At 32.1% G+C, this 22,026-nt stretch overlaps 1 protein-coding gene across 1 annotated transcript in view; it reads left to right on the forward strand.

Moving 5' to 3' along the window:
* LOC139514316 (uncharacterized) overlaps positions 1 to 22,026 on the forward strand; it is a 53,405-nt gene that overhangs the window by 27,713 nt on the left and 3,666 nt on the right. The window contains exons 22-39 of the mRNA XM_071303409.1: positions 592 to 747; positions 1,757 to 1,900; positions 2,206 to 2,406; positions 2,715 to 2,879; positions 3,451 to 3,864; positions 5,312 to 5,512; positions 6,127 to 6,285; positions 6,511 to 6,651; positions 7,116 to 7,319; positions 8,223 to 8,378; positions 9,115 to 9,258; positions 9,520 to 9,720; positions 12,554 to 12,754; positions 17,591 to 17,713; positions 19,057 to 19,176; positions 19,702 to 19,902; positions 20,466 to 20,684; positions 21,871 to 21,996. Coding sequence (XP_071159510.1) covers positions 592 to 747; positions 1,757 to 1,900; positions 2,206 to 2,406; positions 2,715 to 2,879; positions 3,451 to 3,864; positions 5,312 to 5,512; positions 6,127 to 6,285; positions 6,511 to 6,651; positions 7,116 to 7,319; positions 8,223 to 8,378; positions 9,115 to 9,258; positions 9,520 to 9,720; positions 12,554 to 12,754; positions 17,591 to 17,713; positions 19,057 to 19,176; positions 19,702 to 19,902; positions 20,466 to 20,684; positions 21,871 to 21,996 — 3,276 coding nt within the window. The remainder of the gene's footprint in view (positions 1 to 591; positions 748 to 1,756; positions 1,901 to 2,205; positions 2,407 to 2,714; positions 2,880 to 3,450; positions 3,865 to 5,311; positions 5,513 to 6,126; positions 6,286 to 6,510; positions 6,652 to 7,115; positions 7,320 to 8,222; positions 8,379 to 9,114; positions 9,259 to 9,519; positions 9,721 to 12,553; positions 12,755 to 17,590; positions 17,714 to 19,056; positions 19,177 to 19,701; positions 19,903 to 20,465; positions 20,685 to 21,870; positions 21,997 to 22,026) is intronic.

A 22,026-nucleotide genomic window follows, 5' to 3' on the forward strand; every position in this document is an offset into this window, starting at 1 on the left:
CCGTCATACGACAAAATTATTTTTATGTCTACCTGTGCGAATTTCAAACGCGCAATTTTACACCAGTAATGAAAACCTTCTTTCATTTATGGGTAGACTTTACATAGATAAATTCAGCCGTATAAGAAAAGCAAAATGAGAATGTTAAATTTGATGTATGCCTTTTTGTGCTACTTTGTTACATTTGTTGTTTATGTAGTGATATTAAAATGATAACACAATATTGACTGTTGTACCCCTATTTTTGACATTTTTACTCTTTGAGTATGTTTGTTTTGTTCATGCATCGTTGACAATGTAATGGAATTTGATGCGACTGTCATACAAGTGAGAGGTTTAGCTAGCTATAAAACCAGGTTCAATCCACCATTTTCTACATTAGAAAATGCCTGTACCAAGTCAGGAATATGACAGTTGTTATCCATTCGTTTGATGTGTTTGGACTTTTGATTTTGCCTTTTGATTTTTGGTTTTCCTTTTTGAATTTTCCTCGGAGTTCAGTATTTTTGTGTTTTTACTTTTTGTTATAAATATATCCGATAATGATGTTTTATAATTTTAACTACTAACACTATTTATTTTACTGTTTAGTCTACAAATTCCTCATACGACGAAGACGTTTCGTTCGTTATATGACCACGTGCATCCACAACTATCATAAAACTGGTGTCTGCTTATACCACTTACACAAACAGGGGATAATAGAACATGGTGTTACATGGAAAGGGAACCATTTGCATCACAGGGGTATGTATGTTCATTGGTAACTTAGAAACGGTGTTTATCAATTCATTTATGAAATGGAAATTTAAAATGTACTAAAATAACTCAACAATTGTTGATGAACTAATGACGTCACTAATTGTTACCTAAACTACAAGTCAAATGGAAGACAGCAGGTGTTGGAAAACCTAGAAAAGTTCCCGAAACATGTACACTTGTGCGACGATATATGACTAACTATTGTCTTTTCCTTTAAATGATCTTCGATCATTGAGCCATCTTTCAAAAATGACAAAATGATAAATTTGATGACATAACCTAAACTTGTGTCAATATGTTCTCACATGTTTAATCAAATAGTATCATTGAATCATATGAACATGAATTTCAATTTGACCACTGTACCTCATTATACAGAAATCTTCTTTTTTCTAATTAGCGACAGACAGATTGTAGTAACATTGTAGGTCTGATAATAAGAAAAACATTTTATTCCAGGATATCTCTCAAGATTTATCCACAGTGATTGTTCATCATCTTTGATGCTATTTTCAATTTAAAGGGATTTTTTACATAAAAGAAAATCTTAGTTGTGTAACACAAACACAATTTATTGTGTATTTTGGTGTTCTTTAACGAGGTTCGAATTTAAAATCAATATGAAAACATACTATACGAGGTCATCATGTTTAACATTTAGTGGTCACACAATTCTAAAAATTTGTAAAAACAAAGGAAAACTTTATATTTTTTACTTACTTACCATAAACATCATGGCGGGTTCATCAAGTGAAGCAGAATGTTCTTTAACTCTTTGTTTTTGATTGAATTCGTTTTGCTTAATCCCTACTTTTTTTTCTATTTTTTGACAATTGTCTTTTCGTCCCGTTGTGGGTTTTTTTCGGTTTTTTTTATTATTATTCCCCGCCTATTTTTCAAATTGCGACAATTAGTTTTTAATGTATCTAAACTTTGAAATGTATTTTATTTTAACCTTGTTTTTCACGTAACCAATATTTTATTTATATTTAAGTTGCATCAGAACACATTGTATTACACAGAAGGACTTCACACTATGGACACAGTCATGATATTAGAGTAGACAAGGGTATATTCCGACTGTATAGAAAGCTTGGAGTTCATCTAGTAGGAAAAGGAATTACTTTCCACGGTTACTGTAAGTTAACTTACCTCCTGATTTTTTTAAATATTTTCTTTGGTATCAAAAGCATCAAATGTAATTTCATATTTTGTCGTTTGTCATGTACAATGTATTAAACAGATAAATTTTCCTTTGAATTTGTCTAATCTACTGCTTATATTAAGATTTTTTCTTATAATCTAAAATTAATCTTATTCGTCGATCTTTCATAATCTGTGTAGTTGATGTATGTATGTTATTGAATTTTAATGTATGTATATATCTATTTCCTCTAAATAATGGGTTTTGACTTTTTATGTGATTGGTTTTTGTTTTGAAAGTTTTCAGATTCAGTGTGGACTATTACGTATTTTATAAGACCCTTCGGTCATGTAAGAGGACACATGGTGGCATGCATAGCTGTCTTCAATACCTACACGGAAGGAAATTAATAAGCAGACGACACCGGTTTAAAAAATATAACCGAGGGTATGGCCTTGGGATAAAATTTGTACGGAGAGGAATAGTTTATCAACAACATTGTGAGTGTTTTCTTACACGACATTTTACACCAATTAACTTTTATATGTAGTCAGTTGTTTAACATATGATATAAAGATATTAACCATCTATCCATCTATAATAAAATGTCATTCAAGAATACGACCATGAAAACAAAAAATGCAAATAGACTTTATTACGAATAAGAAACACCGATAAGATAAAAAAGTAGTTAAAAAAGAAAATTTATTTTTACAATTAACATGATCTTACTTGCAAACAAAGTGCATGCACTATACAATAATGATGTTGTAATATTGTTATAAAATAATTCATCTGTATTTTCCAGTCTACAAATTCCTAATACGACGTAGACGATTTGTTCGTTATATGACCACATGTATACATAACTATCATCATGCTGACGTTTGTTTAACCCAGTTACGCAGACAGGAAATAATAGGAAATGCTGTAAAATGGAATGGAAAACACATTCCTCATCATGTCCACGGGGGTATGTCCACAAAACAATTAATCAAAGTGTAATCAGACCAATTAAAATACTCTTTAACGAATAATGAACATTAGGGGATAACTTCATTTTGACAGTAACAAATAAATACAGATACTAAAATGTAAAAACAAAACCACGTCAGTGATTTATAATCTTGAATTAGTGCCTATACCTTCAAATGACATTCATCTTGAACTTATCAATTTTTTGTAAAAAAAAATCCACGACCTTCATTCAGTAGTACTAAAAGAGTATGATAAATTAATTGACATTTTTCATTTTTTTTAACTTCGTCATGACATTTAACTATTTCCTTACTCTTTAGAGGAAAAGTTTAAGGTCGACAAAGATGTTAACTGTATAGTAGTTATATTTTTCAAATGATTATGTGGTCCGTTTTTTTCTGTCAACTGATTGCAAGGTTCAATTACCTGAATCTATTACTTTTGACAAGTTTTTACAATTATTGTAATAGTATTTAAGAACATTTTTAATACAATGTATAAATGTTATCCCAACGTTCTTATTATATATCTTGTTGGGCTTTTGAAATTTTCATTGTGTTACGTAGATCATTTGGTAAAACATGGACATCACAGACATTTCTCTAGCCATCAACTAATACTAAAACACCTCAGGCATTTAAACCACAAGCACCATTTAAGGAACCATCTGAAAGATCATCATTTAGAAAGCCACCATACAACAACCCATATAAGAAGAACACATTTAGAAGTAATAAAGCAAAGAAGCTTAGACAAACATATACGTCCCATCCACCAGTCTGCATTAGGACATGGCCGCCATCGTGTAGCTATCCATGGCCGAAACTCTAAAACACACGCACATATGAGCAGACAGACAATAGAAAGTCATACAGAACATCATGAAAGTTCTGATCTTGCGATAGCTGGACATTACTTCAAAAGGTTCCATCAACTTGGTGTTAGATTAATAGGACGTGGAATTGTTTATCACAAAAATTGTAAGTGAGTTTAGATAATATAACAAAGTCAGGAATATGGCCATTGTTATATTATAGTTCGTTTCTGTGTGTGTTACATTTTAACGTTGTGTGTTTCGTTGTGTCGTTTGTGTTTTTAGTTATATTTGAGTGTGAATTCACACTAATATAAGACGTGTCACGGTACTTTTCTATTCCAAATCCATGTATTTGGTTTTGATGTTATATTTGTTATTCTCATCGGATTTTGTCTAATGCGTAGTCCGTTTCTGTGTGTGTTACATTTAAATGTTGTGTCGTTGTTCTCCTCTTATATTTAATCCGTTTCCCTCAGTTTCAGTTTGTTATCCCGATTTTGTTTTTTCCATCGATGTACGAGATTTGAACAGCGGTATAATACTGTTGCATTTATTGATGTAATGTAAATGAAAAAAGACGCCATAACAAGAACGCAAATCACCATGCACACTATAGATTTCTGATGGATATATTCCACTTTTTACGTGATATTAAAGTTTCTACTAAACACATATAACTTGAGCTGTACATCGTTTCAAAACTGACAATAACATCAAAAAGATATGTTGTTTCGTAATTAATAACCGTAGTAAAAAGTTTAATCATAAAAAAATATTAGAAAAAACTGAAACGCTTAAACAAGTCGGCAGGAGTTAACCATTGGTGTAGTCTTGTAAATTGATTGGGAAGAGACAAATCAAGGCTACACACAGAGACGGACATAATTGCATGAACTCTACATTTACCAAAACCTGGTGAGTTGACAGGACAAGCGTATATTTCCTTGCAGGCGTCATTCGTCATGTGAATTCACACTCAAATAAAATGTCACGAACACATTAATTTTCGCAGAAAATTTAAATAGTGTTTTTTGTTAGATTGTTTTAAGTAGAGAAAAAATGTTAGTATTGCTATGAACATCCTAATGTTAAATTCGTATGATCAGATCCAAATTAATGATCGTTCATTTGTCTAAACAATGACGGGAATTTCTGTATTACTCAATTCTTTGATTGAGTTATGCCGCTTTCTATACGTTTGTAAGCAAAGTTTAGAGGTTTTTTTTCAAAATATGTAATTTTATTTCTTTTTACTGCATTTTTTAGAAACATTTCATGACTTTCTTATTTGCTAACTGTAAAAAGCTACAGTGGTGAATTGAAGATTTTTTATTACCATAAACACATTATACTATCGCTGTGTGCAGTGTTTTAACACATTTCATAATATTGACAATGTATATATAATTTGTAAAGTCAACTGCAAAACACAATAATGTAATGGTTTTTTTTCTACACTAGACAAATTGTACTATCATGTTGTCCTTCGTATATGAAGACTTTGTAGGAATTAAGAATTCCGAGTACTGGAAGCGGATACCTTATTGCATATTGATATAAATACATCGTTTTTAATTCAATGGATAAATGTTATACATAATCGTTTGCAGTTTATAAACTACGATGTAGCGAAAGAAGACTTTATATTTCAATGAAGAAATGTATTCGAACATATGGTGGAGTTGAACATTGCTTTCCTAGATTGTATGGACGTGGATTGATAGGGAAACGACATAGATATAAAAGATATGGTCGCGGGTTTGGTCTAGGAGTAAAATTTGTTAGAAAAGGAATTGTCTATGAAAACTATTGTGAGTATGCACAAATAAACAATATTATACTAGTATTCCTTGATATTCATGGTAGACTATTTTTTGTGGATATTTGTGGCTTTGGTGAACTAGGAGTTCATATCGGTTTGGATAAATCATTTTTCAAACTGAAAATGATTATACCCACAAAAATTGCTCCTCTATGAAAAAAGATTTTTTTTCACTAAGAGTATTGAATCAACAGCACATCAAAGATTTCGACATATTGAAATATCTATTGCTTTTATGTCTGTCTAATCTATACTTTTATTTAACTTTTATATTATAAGTATTTTAATTCTAATATATATACGGACACTGCATGTGTGTCTCTCATTGAAATCTTGGTATTTCAACATTGTCCTAATTCAACAATCAGTATGCTTCTTTACGTCTTCACATGTTCTGCTTGATCAATTATGAATGTAGATGAAAGTCAAGACTTACGATCTTGGATAACATAAGTGCAAAGCAGCGGTTATGAGATGTGAAATAATTATGACCATTTTTGTTGCAACTATATCACAGATTCTACAGTATACACAATTAATGTTTGCTTCAGTTTTTAGTAGGATTTTTACATGCATGTTATAAATTTACATTTCTTTATCCAGATCTAAAATATCACGTTGTGAGAAAGACTTTCATTAAGTATATGACGGTATGTGTGAACAGTAAAGGAAGAACCAGTAGATGTATAGACAAATTACAAAACAAAGGACTCCTTGGAAATGCACATTCATTTGAAGTACACAAAACAATCAGTCGTAATTGTAAGTTTACAGAGGCAATTAACTTTTAGTTATTCAATGATAGTTTTATCTAGTATCTTGTTAATGTTTTCAAGTTCAAAATTGTAAAATCCACCGTAACAAATTCAAACAAAAGTTCGGAATTAAATCAAACATACTCCATCAGCAAACAACATTTATTTAACAATGGAAAACATTTTTTTTGCATGCCAATAGCTGTATGGTATAACATTATCTATATTCTAGTTTCAACAAAACATCACTTTGTGCATCACAGTTCAGGTGTTGGACATATCCATGATATTAAAGTCGACAGGCAGATTTTTAGACGATACCGGAAGCTTGGTGCTCGATTAGTTGGACAAGGCATTCTTTTTAAAGGATATTGTAAGAAACTCTACTTTACAAACTAACGTATACCAAAATGAGACAATAATAAGATTAAACATGTACATGCCCACCTTGAGTATACATTATATTTTTCTTTAGCAGTTTTTCATTATAGATCAGAGTTAACATAAAAACAAGATTTGTGATGTAGTAAGGTCTCATCAGTAGTGTTTCTGATTTTGATTAATGAATATTATAATTAATCCCAAATTTTAAGATAAAGACAAAGGTTTTAAACATTTGTATTAAATGATAAATATCCGCTTTTCTTTCATTCAACTGGTTGTCAGGAAATAATCAAATGAAAGAGCAAATAGGGATTCATTCACATTAATTCTTGTAATCACATTGTTGGAAAATGTACAGTGATTCACGGAATCAACTAACTAATGTTTATATGTGTATGTTTGGTAATGACAAAACAAATTCTTTATCTTTGTATACCATTTATGTTTTGCAAGTTTACAGAATACGTGTGGACTACACTATAGTTTATAAAACTCTCTTGTCATGTATGAGAAGAACACACGATGGAGTCGGTGCTTGTCTTCCAATCCTCTTCAAGAAATCATTGATTGGTAAACACCACCGGTTCAGAAAATATGGTCAAGGTTATGGACTCGGAATAAAGTTTGTACGGAAAGGGGTAGTTTATAAAGAACATTGTAAGTTTTGCGTAACAAAAACGTTTAAACTTGTAGTTATCACTGATTGTTTGTAAGGTTCAACATTTAAAACAATTTATGTTAAGATAAAAGTAGAATTTGGAGCACCATAGTGTTGAAAATTTCATTTGTCATGGTTGTGTTTCACTTCATCAGCGTCCCCCGGAAATTATAAAATTATATTGAAAACAAGTATACAGAACATTTAAAAATAGATAAACAAACTATGCTTTTTTTAATCATTGAATAATGCAATAAATTGTTACTCTTCAATATTGTACCAGTTTCGGGAGAATAGTAATAAATTAATGTGCTTGAAATAGACAAACAAACTATGCTTTTTTCAATCATTGAATCATGCAATAAATTGTTACTCTTCAATATTGTACCAGTTTCGGGAGAATGCTTGATGGTATCTGACGTAAATACAGATTATCATTTCGCTTTGGTTTTAGTTTTCATCAATATTATATTTGTAAGAGGTTGAATTTTACCACAGTTTTCTCAAAGCCATTTAATGAGTTCAAAATAACGTTGTCGTTCTTTGTTTGTTCTTCTTGTCTGTGCAGTACTTGGTAAAACTTTTCCTATATAGAATTGAGTTTGAAGACATCCCAATGAGTGTTTATTGTGAATATAAATGTGTTGTAAAAGGAACCAACAAATTAAGTTGAGGTAAAATATGAAGATCACAAAAAAGGTTTCGACACGTCCTGTTCTTCATTTCAATAAGGAAAATTAATAATTTATAAAATAGCAGGAACAGAAGGACAAAATAAAGTAAAGTATTTAAATTAACGACCTTTTGTTTATCAAATAGAATACAACTTAGTGGGCAATCGTTGACATACACTATTACTTTAAAAATAACTATACCTATCAAGCATGATCTTTTATTTTCAGTTTATAAGTTCCTGATACGTCGAAAGCGATTTATTCGTTATATGACTACTTGCCTCCACATCTATCATCATACTGATGTTTGTTTAATTCAGCTGCAAAAACAAAGGATATTGAAGCATGCTGTTCCATGGAGAGGCAAACATATGTTTCCAAGGGGTATGTTCAGACGACAATTAGTATACTCATACATTTCGCTTAAACGATGACTATCTTTTTCAACAAACTTCTTTTTTATAAAACATAAACCATGAATTCATTTATGACACGTTCATTTCTAGGATTAACAGTACATTTCAAGTACTCAAAAAGTATGTTATTTTCGTACCCATCGTCAAAGCAACCATCAATCCGATAAGTATATGACGTAACTATATTGGCAAAACGAAATAATACGAAAGACAAACATATATAATTCTACAAAACACTGCAAACAAATCTAGACTTAAAAAACACAAATCCCATCTTAAACAGCAGTGATATTAAGTGCCACTGAAGGAATATAGATAGTATCATGAACCACTTTTGCAATTTTCGCATTATCATACAATTCTTTTATCGAGTGTTTACCCATCATGCAATAACGTTAGCTTTATAAAGTCAAGTATCCATTTAATAATGTCAAGCCCCTTCTTACTAACTTCAACCGTGAGATATTAAATTGTGATATTAAATCACTATAAGCAACTTCGCGCTCAGCAACCATTTTTACAAGAACAACATCTGAAACCGACAACTATTTCGAAATATTGACAATTTTTAGAATTATTAGGAATTTTCCGGGCGCATAGAGTTAGGGATATCCCATTTATCCAGTTTAAGTTTATAAAAGTCATGTAAAACTTATTGAACCATATCTATTCTGATACTGTAATATATATTTTTATTGTTTTAGTTACGTCACAACACCTTGTTTCACACCGAAGCCCTTCCAGGTATGGGTATGTACATGATATTAGAGTAAACAAACGTATATTCCGACTCTACAGAAAACTAGGAGTTCGTCTAGTGGGACAAGGAATTCTTTACCATAGATACTGTAAGTCAAACCTTTCTTATATATTTTAAGCTGAACACTTTTTGACAGATTGTCAGGATATTCAAAGTGTGTTTTTTTTTGTGGTTGTGTCCAACTAATATTGAAGAGACAAAATATGTTGTGAATTTAAAAAACAATGATCTATCAGTGTTGTAAATTTCCTGTATATCGTTCCTTGTATATGATATCTATAAAATAAATGTTTTCACGTTCACACAGTTACTTTGCTTTTTTATAAATGACTGTTTCTATTTTTTACAGTTTACAAAATACGTGTTGAATACACATCATTTTACAGAACACTTCAGTTATGTACTAGGGCAAATGGTGGCGTACGTAGCTGCCTTCCACAACTGTACAAAAAACACCTTATAGGTAGACGACACCGGTTCAAAAAGTTTGGCCGTGGGTATGGCCTTGGGATAAAATTTGTCAGGAGAGGAATAGTTTACAGAAAACATTGTGAGTAACTTATTTATACTTGAAGGTTTTATTCGACATCGACTATGAATTCGAAATGATATGTGTCAATAAACGAAAATGTCAAAAACTTTGATTGCTTCAGGTCTCACTTAAACTAATAACAGAATTAAGACATAACTAAATTGTATGGATACTTGGACTCTTGTGAAAATATAAAGTAAATGAAAACAAATCTGTTGGCAAAATACGATTGACTTTATCTATTTGAATAAAGGCAACAGTAGTATACTGGTGGGTGTTAAAAGTCATAAATCGATCAAAAGAGAACAAATCTGGGTTACAAAACCAAACCGGAACATATCAACTATAAGAGGAAACAAAGGAACAACATGAACACTGAAGTGCAACAAAAACAAACGCCAACATACATAGAAATGAAATATTCTCCATATTATTGACTTTGTACAGAACCTTTATTGAAAAAATGGTTGGTTGCATCTGGTTTTATGGCTAGGCAAATCTCCCGCTTTTATGACAATGTTAAATAAAATATCGATAAAATGGCAACACTACATGACGGAAATACAGCATAAACACACACAAGAACAATTATCACAGAGAAAGGCACACACATATAATACAATCACAGAACAACAACAAACAAATTACATATTCCATCTAAACAGAAACATCGGGACACCACTAACAGTAACAAACATGTAATCTCGAACGTTATACAATTATTCTCACAATACCAGTCATAAAAACAAATCCAAAGCATACTTTTTACTTCATCAAATGGCGGAATTCGGTGATTAAAATAATTGTATGACGTCTAGAAAAAGCAACAATACACACATCAAATCCATGTTTCTTAGAAGTCTCTTATGAGATATATTAATTTGTTATGGAAAACGCTGAATAATTGGATGGTATTTTGTTAGCAAATAAATAATTGATTTTAAGACAATGAATATAAGTTACGCAATTGCGTCAATGGGTTCAAATCAATATGACATAAAACACGAAGTTAAACATAAACTGTGTGGAAAAACAAAATGATGGAAATATAAAAATAAAGTTAAATTGTTTTCAACATAAAATTACAGTGGAAGATTTACTAAATAAAGGCAACATTAAAATAAAATTGAGAAAGGAAATGGTGAATATGTCAAAGCGACAACCACCCGACCATAGAGCAAACAACAGCCGAAGGCAACCAATGGGTCTTCAATGTAGCGAGAATTCCCGCACCCGTAGGTGTCCTTCAGCTGGCCCCTAACATATGCATAATAGTACAGTGATAATAGACGTCATACTAAACTCCGAATTATACACAAGAAACTAAAATTTAAAATCATACAAGACTAACAAAGGCCAGAGGCTCCTGGCTTGGGACAGGCGCAAAATTGCGGCGGGGTTAAACATGTTTATGAGATCTCAACCCTCCCCCTATACCTCTAGCCAATGTAGAAAAGTAAAAGAATAACAATACGCACATTAAAATTCAGTTCAAGAGAAGTCCGAGTCCGATGTCAAAAGATGTAACAAAAGCAAATAAATAAAATGACAATAATACATAAATAACAACAGACTACTAGCAGTTAACTGACATGCCAGCTACAAACCTCAATTAAACTGATTGAAAGATTATGTCTTCATCATATGAATATCAGGTACAATCCCTTCCGTTAGGGGTTTAGTATCATACTATCATAAAATATATGAGAAGAACATAACCCGTGTCATGCCAACAACTGTTGTACATAGTACAGTGATAATAGACGTCATACTAAACTCCGAATTATACACAAGAAACTAAAATTTAAAATCATACAAGACTAACAAAGGCCAGAGGCTCCTGGCTTGGGACAGGCGCAAAATTGCGGCGGGGTTAAACATGTTTATGAGATCTCAACCCTCCCCCTATACCTCTAGCCAATGTAGAAAAGTAAAAGAATAACAATACGCACATTAAAATTCAGTTCAAGAGAAGTCCGAGTCCGATGTCAAAAGATGTAACAAAAGAAAATAAATAAAATGACAATAATACATAAATAACAACAGACTACTAGCAGTTAACTGACATGCCAGCTACAAACCTCAATTAAACTGATTGAAAGATTATGTCTTCATCATATGAATATCAGGTACAATCCCTCCCGTTAGGGGTTTAGTATCATACTATCATAAAATATATGAGAAGAACATAACCCGTGTCATGCCAACAACTGTTTTTTTTTAGAAATAAATGTGTTTAGTTCCGATGCAAAGACCCTATCAGTGAATCAATGTTAAAGCCAAAATATATCGTATATCGCTGTTCAATAAATCATAAATCATAAATCCATGGACAAAAATTAAAATCGGGGTAACAAACTAAAACTGAGGGAAACGCATTAAATATACAAGAAGAACAACGACACAACACTACAATGTAACACACACAGCAACGGACCAAGCATCAGACAAAATCCCACGAGAATAACCTTTTCTTATTATGTACAGAAAAGTTATAAAAAAAATTAAAACTAGGACTTGAAATGTTATTTGAACATTTACTTGTTAACATTATCAATTGGTTTGGTTCGTGTTGCTAAGTCTTTAGTTTTCTATGTTGTGTCTTGTGTCTTGTGTGTTATTATTTGTCTGTTTAACTTTTTTCTTTTTTCGCCATGGCGTTGTCGGTTTGATTTTGATCTATAAGTTTGACTATCCCTTTGATATTTTTCGCCATTCCTTTGCAACAACTATATACTATATATAAATATTAATTACTCTGAACCAGCGACAGTTGTAATCCATCGGGTCAACAGTGGAGGTGAAAAACATTCTGTATATATAGTTTAAATTAGCAATTCTTTCATTTCAGTCTTCAAATTTCTGATACGACGAAGACGTTTCGTACGTTATATGACCACATGCATACATAAGTATAAACATCCTGATGTTTGTGTAACTCAATTACAAAAGCAAGGGATACTAGCCCATGCTTCCATACAGAGAAAACACCATGGTCATCATAGAAAGTTGATTAAAGTAACACATAGAAGATTTTCCTACGACGGGCATGGTAACTAGTTATTTCTTATCTAAATGTGTGTAGTGTGTGAGTGTTTGAATTTCTATTATATTTTAAATATAAACACAGACATGCAAGGTCGTCGAGCTCCATTCATCGGAAAGTGAAAAGATCAAATAAATAAATAATCAATAATAAATTAATTTTTAACAAAAAAAAAAAAAAAAAAAAAAAACAGATCAAATAAGATGGTCTTCATTTATAGATTTTCGGTGCTTAATGTGTGGATCTATTATTTACTTGCCTGCGATTATCGTTGTGTCTATAATGTTACTTTAGGTAGTATATGACTCTTGAAAAAACTTCGCAATCGGGCTCTAACTGTTTTTCTTTGTTCGTTCCTGATGCAGGACAGTCCAGATGTCCAATTCGGACGAAAAAGATTTATACAGTATTGTTTATATTTTGTTAATCGTTGTATAACAATTTTTCGAAGTTTGTGGGATTTTTTTCCGGATACTATATACTGTAATTGCATTTAACTACAAAAACTTTTTGTCGGAGTCTTTTTAAATTTACAATCAATATCTCTTTTGTTGGGTTTATTTTGTTTGTTTATGTTGCATATCTGTGTTGGACGTTTACTTAGGTCAGGCTGCTATATCCAAAAAAAATTCACATTACAATGAATCGGAATGTGTCAAAGAGCAAAATGCTGCCCTTGACTACTAATAGTCCGGCCGATCGGTGAAAAAATTGCTCAAATAATGAGGAAAGCACCAAATTTTGCATGATGATACATTTTGGTGTACTGAGCAATATTAGCTATGGACCCATCCTCAAACTTCAATATGGCGGCTAGTTTCAAAATGGCCGCCAAACATTCTAAAGTATTTTCTAGTATTGCACAAATCACAGTGGATTTGAAGCTGGAAGCCCAAATTTCAACATATTTGATTGATTTGGTGTACTTAGCAAGATTTTGTTTTGATCTATCTTTGATATTCAAAATGACGGCTATTTTCAAAATGGCTTGTCATTTCATATACAAAGTAGTAGCTCTCGTAAAAAGCTGCATTAGTAGCTCTCATTAAAAAGCTACAATATTTTTTTTATCTTAGGTCACACATAAAAGCTGTGATTTGAGATTTATCTGTCGTAAGATATTTTTCATTTCCTATCTTGGTTTGCAATATATTGGAATTTGAGATATAATACTGTGATTGGATAATTGTATTCCCACAAATCAGTGAAATGGCAGGAATTGAGGGCAAGAAGGACAAGAATATTGAAATGACAGACACTGAATCCCTTGGGGATATGGAGAAACCCAAAGCTGAAGACACTTTAACAGAGGACAATTCAGAAATAACTATTCAAAGAATTTTTAGCAGATAGGAAATCTTATTCTCAATCTTATTCTCAAAGAACAGCTGAGATTGACTGCAATATAAAACAGACCAAAGCCCGAATTGATAAGATATGGTTTTGGTCTCATAGCGATGGAAGCTGAACAAAAAGAGGCAATGAATATTGATAATGAACAGATGAGATTAATATATCAGCAATTTCACCAGTCTGAACACAGGAAAGACCACAAGGCTAAGAATAGTCGCTGACGGTCAAACCATGAGAAATTCAATGCTATGGTAAGACGGATGGACGACCTGATAGCACCTGAGGAAGGATGCACAGTTCAATTTAAAAGTGCATTTGAACAACAAGGTACTTACCAAAAAAGGCATATTTTGTAAGTGAATTAGTGTAGAAGCGAAATAAAGAATTAAAATTCCTGAAATGGACACATCATCTAAGCCAAAATTTGACCTTAGCTAGTACAATGCAAGTACACCAAAAGCACATAACAAACTCTCTGCCTTGGGTTTTCCACAATTAGTTCGGAAGTCCTATGTAAGAGCCCGTTGTCAAGTTTCTCCAATGCTGACTACAGTGCCTACTACCAGTATCATCCCTGTCGAGTCAATGGCAAATCCTCCTCCTCCCACTGTATTAATCAAATTATGACAAGATCATCAGCTCCAGGAGCTCAGATAGCCTTGCCACAACAGCAAACGGACTCCACTGACCGATACAAGAAAAGGCAAAAGAAAACAAAAGAGAGTGGCATCAGCTTTTCTTCAGACTCCCATGTGGAGAGAAGAATATATACACGATGGCAAGAAACTTCTAGTGCAAGGAACATGAGCTGAAGCCCACAGCTCCCAAAAATGAAAATATTCAATGAAAGGGTATCCATGACTTGGGAGACGTTCATTTACCAATTTGAACGGACTGCCAGTAGACGACAATGGGAAAACAGGGCACCGGTGTGTAGTCTCTTTGGTTGTCTGGCTGATGTTGCCTTAAAGTACTCTCGCAAGGTAAACACAGATAATGATTCAAAGGCATTAAAAAAGCATTGAAGGAAGAAAGACATTCAGACCAGATTGGAACCGCATCATTCTTCCGAGGATGTAATGATGAACATGATGTAAGGCATAAAATAGAGAGGAACATAGAAACGACCAACAAGGCGTTTAAACAATTGAAAACCTTAATATCCAACCCGATGGTGATATATAGACCTAAAAGTGTCAATTATGCCCATCATCATTCGGCAAGTCTTCTTTGCTGTCGGCGCAGTATCACCGACCGATAAAGGGAATATGAACAGTCCTTTGGAAATTGAGGTGCGTAACCTCACACAAATTGTCAAAAACTAGCTAATGTTACGCTTTCAAATAATCAACGTAACCGTGGATTGGCCGATCAATATAACCTTGGGTCTTCTGATCAATGTAATCGTGGAAGATTCCCAGATCAATGGAAGTTCAGCTGAAAAATGTACATGTGGAAGATCCCCATAGCAATATAATCGCTGTAGATCGCCAGATATAAATATATTCAAGTGTAATGCCTATCGAATATATATAAACTGAACACAGGCCCACGTCCTCCTCCGATATTGTCATCAAGACTAACTTTTAGAAAAAGCCTAGCAGTACGAGGTATTATATCTGACCAGAATGTGGACACTGTTGCAACGATAACATTAGTGGATGAGAAATCATTTCTTGTAGATATTGAAGATTCGGAGACTGTAAGGTTTGGGTGAAAAGATAATTTCTGTGAAGATTATAAAGAAAACCTCTCTCGACAGTGATAGAGTAAACATACAATGGGATATATGCAAAGCGCTCTTAAGACAATGTTATTACTTTGGCTAGATATTTTGGACACACTGAGCGCAGTTATAAATCGGAGTACTCCCACACTTACCATTAACAACAAAGTGATACATGCGGCATCTGTTAACAGTGTTGGTGATATTTCAACTTAGACATTAAACAAATAATCACAGTTCCGTCAAACTCTGCAATGACTATAACCATTAAAACTAATAAAAGTGCTGACCAGGAGTTCATTTAAGAACCATGCCTGCTAACTATTTAGAAAAGGAAAGGGTTGTCCCTTAACCATTTTAAGTGATGGCAATCGTTACATCCGCCTGAAGAAAGCTAAACCTATACTGGTACATAGAATCATTTGACGATATTGTGGGTACGACAGATGAAAACCTGATAAGTGACGTAAGACGTGGCATTGACGAGACACTAGACAAGGTGCCCTCGGCACTGCCTCAAAGGTCAGATAGTTACTAATATGCCACCACATCTAACTGACCTATATCAATGTTCAATCGACTAACTTTAAATTATTGTATTCCAACCATTTAAACTGAGAGCGATTACAGAACAATTACGATAACATCTTACATATTGATTAAAATTTGGATTTACACTTTCAGTTTTTGTATATGCAGCCATATTTGCAAATGTATGCCTTCTAAAAATAATCAAACTATTTTATTTATCCTTAAATGTTAATTGATAACAAATTCAAGAACATGAAGACCATTTTTTAAGGATCATTACTTTAATTTCCGAAATTATTTAAAATACCTTGCGGACAACATTGATATTTATAACATTTTTCCCGCCATGTTGAAAATGGCGGGAAAAAAAATGGATTTTTTTGAGTGGGTCCATAGCTAACATCAAAGGGTATACTACCAATAACTACTGTGCAAAGTTGCATGCTTTCCTCATCAAGTGAGCAATTATGTTCTATATCTGCACCAATCGGCCGGACTATAATGGGTTTTCAACACAGCAAGTTATATCATCTTTAATGTCTGTTGGAGTTGATGGACCAATATTGTCAGCTTAAATGAATTATAACGGTACAGTTTAAAAATGTAAAATGATCTTCACCAAATAAACTCATCATATATACCAGGATTAAAATTTTATATTTCCTGCCAGACGCGCATTTCGTCTACAAAAGACTCATTAGTGACGCTCGATTCAAAACATGTAAAATAGGCCAAATAAAATACGAAGTGGAGGATTAGAGAAACTAAAAATTCTTAAATGTTTGGCAAATATACAGATAAGAGAGGTATCTATTCCTGAGGTCGAAAAGCATTCTTGTTTTAAAAATTCAACATCTTATTCAACAGTCAAACTATGATTATGACCATATCAATCATTCAATGATAATTCATGTCCGAAATAATACAAAATAATCACAGTTAGCAAAGGTACCAGGCGTTTAATTCGATACGCCAGACGTGCGTTTCGTCTACATAAGACTCAACAGTAACGCTCAAATCAAAATACTTGTTTAAGCTATAAATCTTTTTTGAAGTCCTCAACATTTTATATGATTTTCAGTACATTGTACTGGGATGCAATATTAACAAAGAAATGCATAATTTTCTAATTCCTCGTAAACACTTCTAACTAGCTTTCATAAACATCTTGTTCTTTGTCTTTTCTGTAATCATGTAGATAAATCTCAAAAAGTGTTTTAATTACTTTTCAGTTTATCGACTAACCTGCAGAAGACGGCGTTTCTATAATAAATGGAGTAGATGCATGAGGATGTTTCATAATAAGGATATATGTTTTAGAAAACTCCATAGTTTGTTTATACTGTATTCTGAAGGTAATAAGCAATTATCTGTATTGCTACAGTATTAAAATATTCCAGCCCCATTGCTTATGGCTATTGTCTTACATTTAAAAAAAAATCAAAATAAGACGAGTTTTACTATAAACACGAACATGTAGATTACAGTCATTAATAAAGATTTTGTGAATTTATGCTCATTAAATCCGTGAGAAGCTGTGTTACTTATACAATTACATATAGATAAACTTGTATTGAGGCCAAATCAGGATTAAAGAAACATATTATCGACAGGGAATTAAAATTGCTGTGTTCACATATATAACATGAAGGGATTGACAGAAATCTAACTATATCCTTCTGATTACTGTAAGCATTATTAATTATTGCTAGTAATGCTATGATATCAGTATAAGCAGTAGATTATATGGACATGAAGATGATATAGAACGACATGATTTTGTACAAAATTACTGGACACGACTTTATACGAAAATAATATCAGGCTTAATTATAATTGTTACGGTTTACAGATAAAAAGGATTATGTATTTTGTAACAAGTTATGATTTGTATAACGTGTATGGTATACGTGAGTGCTATCGGTCAAATATATAGGAAAATATCAATTATCTGACACAGAAAAAAAATCATTCCCGTGCGCTAAAACGGTTTTCTGTGTACACTGTCAATAGATACATTCGATTCAAGAACTGAGGTTACAAAGCTAAGATAAAACAAAAATATAACTTCAGTGGATCTTCTTAAATTGTTTTTTTTTATTGATGTTGTTAACAAATATAATATTCTTTATATAAATACTGATTGAATCTACTATAAAAAAAAATAATACTTCAACTAGAAAACTAGGAAAATGTTTTCACTGCAATAGCCTGTAATTGAAAATTAACACTGCATTAAAAATATCATTGTTATATGATAACAGGCAGGGCATTCGTGCCAGTATGTTTATATCTGGATTACATAATCTCCTATTTGTGCTTTATCAGGCTAGATTTCAATCCCTCACCAGCCATTGAAGTACATTAGGTCTGTACCTTTCAGAGCAGCTATGGTAACTCTCAGAAATTTCGTGGAGCTAATGATGGCCGGTCTTTAAATATTTTGTTTTAATGTTTGCGTACATGATTTCTTTGTTCCTGTTTTCTTTTGTTTTTCCATGTAGATACTGGTTTCTCCTTGTGTTGTGAGTTTTGAATGACCCTTGATATCCTCTGTCTCTTTTCGTATTGGGAGAACGAGTAACAATTATAGTATCCAGTCCTATCATATTTATCTTATTAAGATAATAGCTTATTCGGAGTAATTTACTTTTGCGATGCTGTATACGTTAGAATAATTATTGTTTTCTTATTCCAGGACATCAACACGATGCTTCAGGACATACTTCGTCAAAGATCGTTGTTAGTCCGATATTTAAACGTTTCCGTAAACTAGGTGTGAGTTTAGTTGGACGTGGAATTCTTTATCACAGTTATTGTAAGTATTTTGTTTTCTTTGCGTTATTTACAACTTAAATATTTATCTTAAAATATATATTATCAGATTAAACTATAAAAATGTATTTAAAAAAAGTGTATATACGGCAAGAGAAGCGACCTCGAGGCTATTCCACCAGTCGGACCGACGCTGTTCAATATTTGCTTCTTTCTTTTCTTCTTTTTTGTTGTTGTTTTGTTCGTATTATATCCAATATATGTGTTCGATTGTTTGAATAAAACCACATCTAATATAATATCAAGTATTACATGTATTTTGAAATGTAACCCCATAAGAACCCAACCATTTTTCATATTGTAGAAATAACTTTAAAATCTATTTCAAAGTCTTTCATGAATTATTATTTTTTCTATATGATATGTCAACCCTCATCCAGTTTATTATATCAAAATCAAATAAAACAATTGGTGAATTAAACACAGTTAAAATAATATTTAACCAAAGAAAGGCAGGCAAATTTGAAGGAAAATTAATGTTACATTTGTTTTATTTGTTAACCAACAGATTACAAGCTTCGATGTGAATATACTAAATTTTACACGATTTTAAGACAGTGTGAAAGGTCTCATGGCGGAGCCAATGTCTGCATCTCTCGTATGTTTAGAAGAAAATTAATCGGTCGAAGACACAAATTCAAACGATTTGGCAAAGGATTTGGACTTGGTGTTAAGTTTACCAGAAAGGGAGTCGTTTATGAACACAGTTGTAAGTTAATATGACTTTGTACACCCCAAAAAAACACGATAGATTTCTTAGACATTTTCTTAGACATTTTCTTAGACATTTTCTTAATTTCTCACTTTCGGAGAAATTATTGTTTTGTTAAACAATGCATTGGAAGCTCAAAATACTACACCTTTCCGATGTATTTTGGTATACAGTTTATTTTATATATCATAAATATGAAGAAACATGCAAGACAATAAACGAGAAGAAATAAATCTTTTTAAAAACGTACATTAAATGAAAATAGTTCCACTGATTACTTTCAAAAACACGTATGTCAACGAAAGATCAACAAATGATATTAAAAACTCAAAATGCATTATGCATGATAGTTAAAAGATATCCTTTTGGTCTAACAACATGGCTACTATTGTATAATTTGCCTACATCGCAATATAATATTCTACTTTATATCTGTAATTTAATTGCTTTCAACGGAATGTTCTTTATAATATCTATTTCCGTACAACGGAGTATTTATAACCTTCAGTAAAACAAATTTGATGTTAATAATCTAATGTGTAAAGTTAATTTACTTGTAGTTTATAAATTCCTCATCAGACGACGACTCTTCGTTCGTTACATGACGACATGTTATGATGAGTATGGAAATACAAAGTCGTGTATAGCACAGTTAGGAAAGCAAGGGATCATTGGAGCTGCACATGCGTACAAAGAAGTAACCAAACACAGCATGTCTCTTACTACTTTGTTGCACGGAACAAACCCCAATGCGCACCACTTTGTTTATAAAGGCAGTGGTAATACTTTTTTTCATATCTTTGTTTTGAAATTTCCGTCTGTTGAAAATATACGAAAAAGAGTAAAATCACAAAAATACCGAAGCCCGAGGAAAATTCTAAACGGAAAATTCCTAATAAAATGGCAAAATCAAAAGCTCAAACACAACTTGTCTAGTTCAAGGCGCAGAATCTACGAAATTCATTTTTTGCTGTATTTTTTAGCTCGTTTTTAGTAAAAAAAAAAAAAAAAGGTTACTGCCTTTTATTTCAAAGAACAAAGTTCGCCAAATATCTTCACATGGTATTTAGTTAAAGGCATATGATTTACCCGACCGTTCAAGGCTCTCATGTGAAGTCAAGGTCGTTAAAAAAATCGTCGTCATCATGTAAATACTTTGATGATTTATCTCGTGGAATTAATAGGAATTTGTTGTGCGACGGAAATTCAGTATAAATCGATATCCGAGACATCTTACAAGTATTGTTTGCATGCCTTAAGCCTAATATACTTTACCGAGAACAAAGCAGATATTGTTTTCATTGTAAAATTCGAATTTGAATGAAATTGCAACTGTCATATCAGTTCGAAAATATTTAAAACTATCTATACAGTCTTCCATCATCTGTAAGATGTAAACTCAAATGTCATTTGTACTGTCTTAGAATAAGATTTCAACATTTGCTAAGAAATAATTCTAACTCAGAAAGTTCAAACAACGGATAACTGCAATTACAGAGAGGGTGAAAACAGATATCTATGTTTCTATTTCCACGTGTTCAAAATCAGTGATTTTCAAATTATAGTTATAAATATAGAGATAAAAAATATTAAACACCCAAAATGATTAGATCTCATTAATGAAGAAGAAAAATCTATTCTTAAATTCCACTTGGATTTAAGCTTTTAACTTTTATATTTAGAAACAGGAATATGTTATATGTTATATATAATTCATTGGTTCTTTTAAAGCTTGTACTTTTATTATTAACGGACAAGATAAAATTAAAGCTAACATGTCAATTTTATTTAGATATCTTTTTTATATTATCTTCCTAGTACAGACATTTATTGTCTCGTTGTCATTTAAATTCTATTATTTAAAACATCTAAAAGAACAGTTTTATTTAGTCATTATTTTTCATTTTTCCTTTCTAGTACAGAAAGTTATTTTTAGATAATTATCTAACTCATCTTTTTTTTCAGCTTTTAAGTTAAGATGCAGTGTGAAAAGGTTTTACAGATTATGGCGGCGTTGCATGAGAAAACACAATAATGTTTTTGTTTGTTTTTCACGGCTGCATGGATTGTTCAAACCTAAAGAACTAGATGGTGATTATACTCTACATAAATAAAAACAAC

Source organism: Mytilus edulis, chromosome 3 (genome assembly GCF_963676685.1).
Source record: "Mytilus edulis chromosome 3, xbMytEdul2.2, whole genome shotgun sequence".
Taxonomy (NCBI): domain Eukaryota; kingdom Metazoa; phylum Mollusca; class Bivalvia; order Mytilida; family Mytilidae; genus Mytilus; species Mytilus edulis.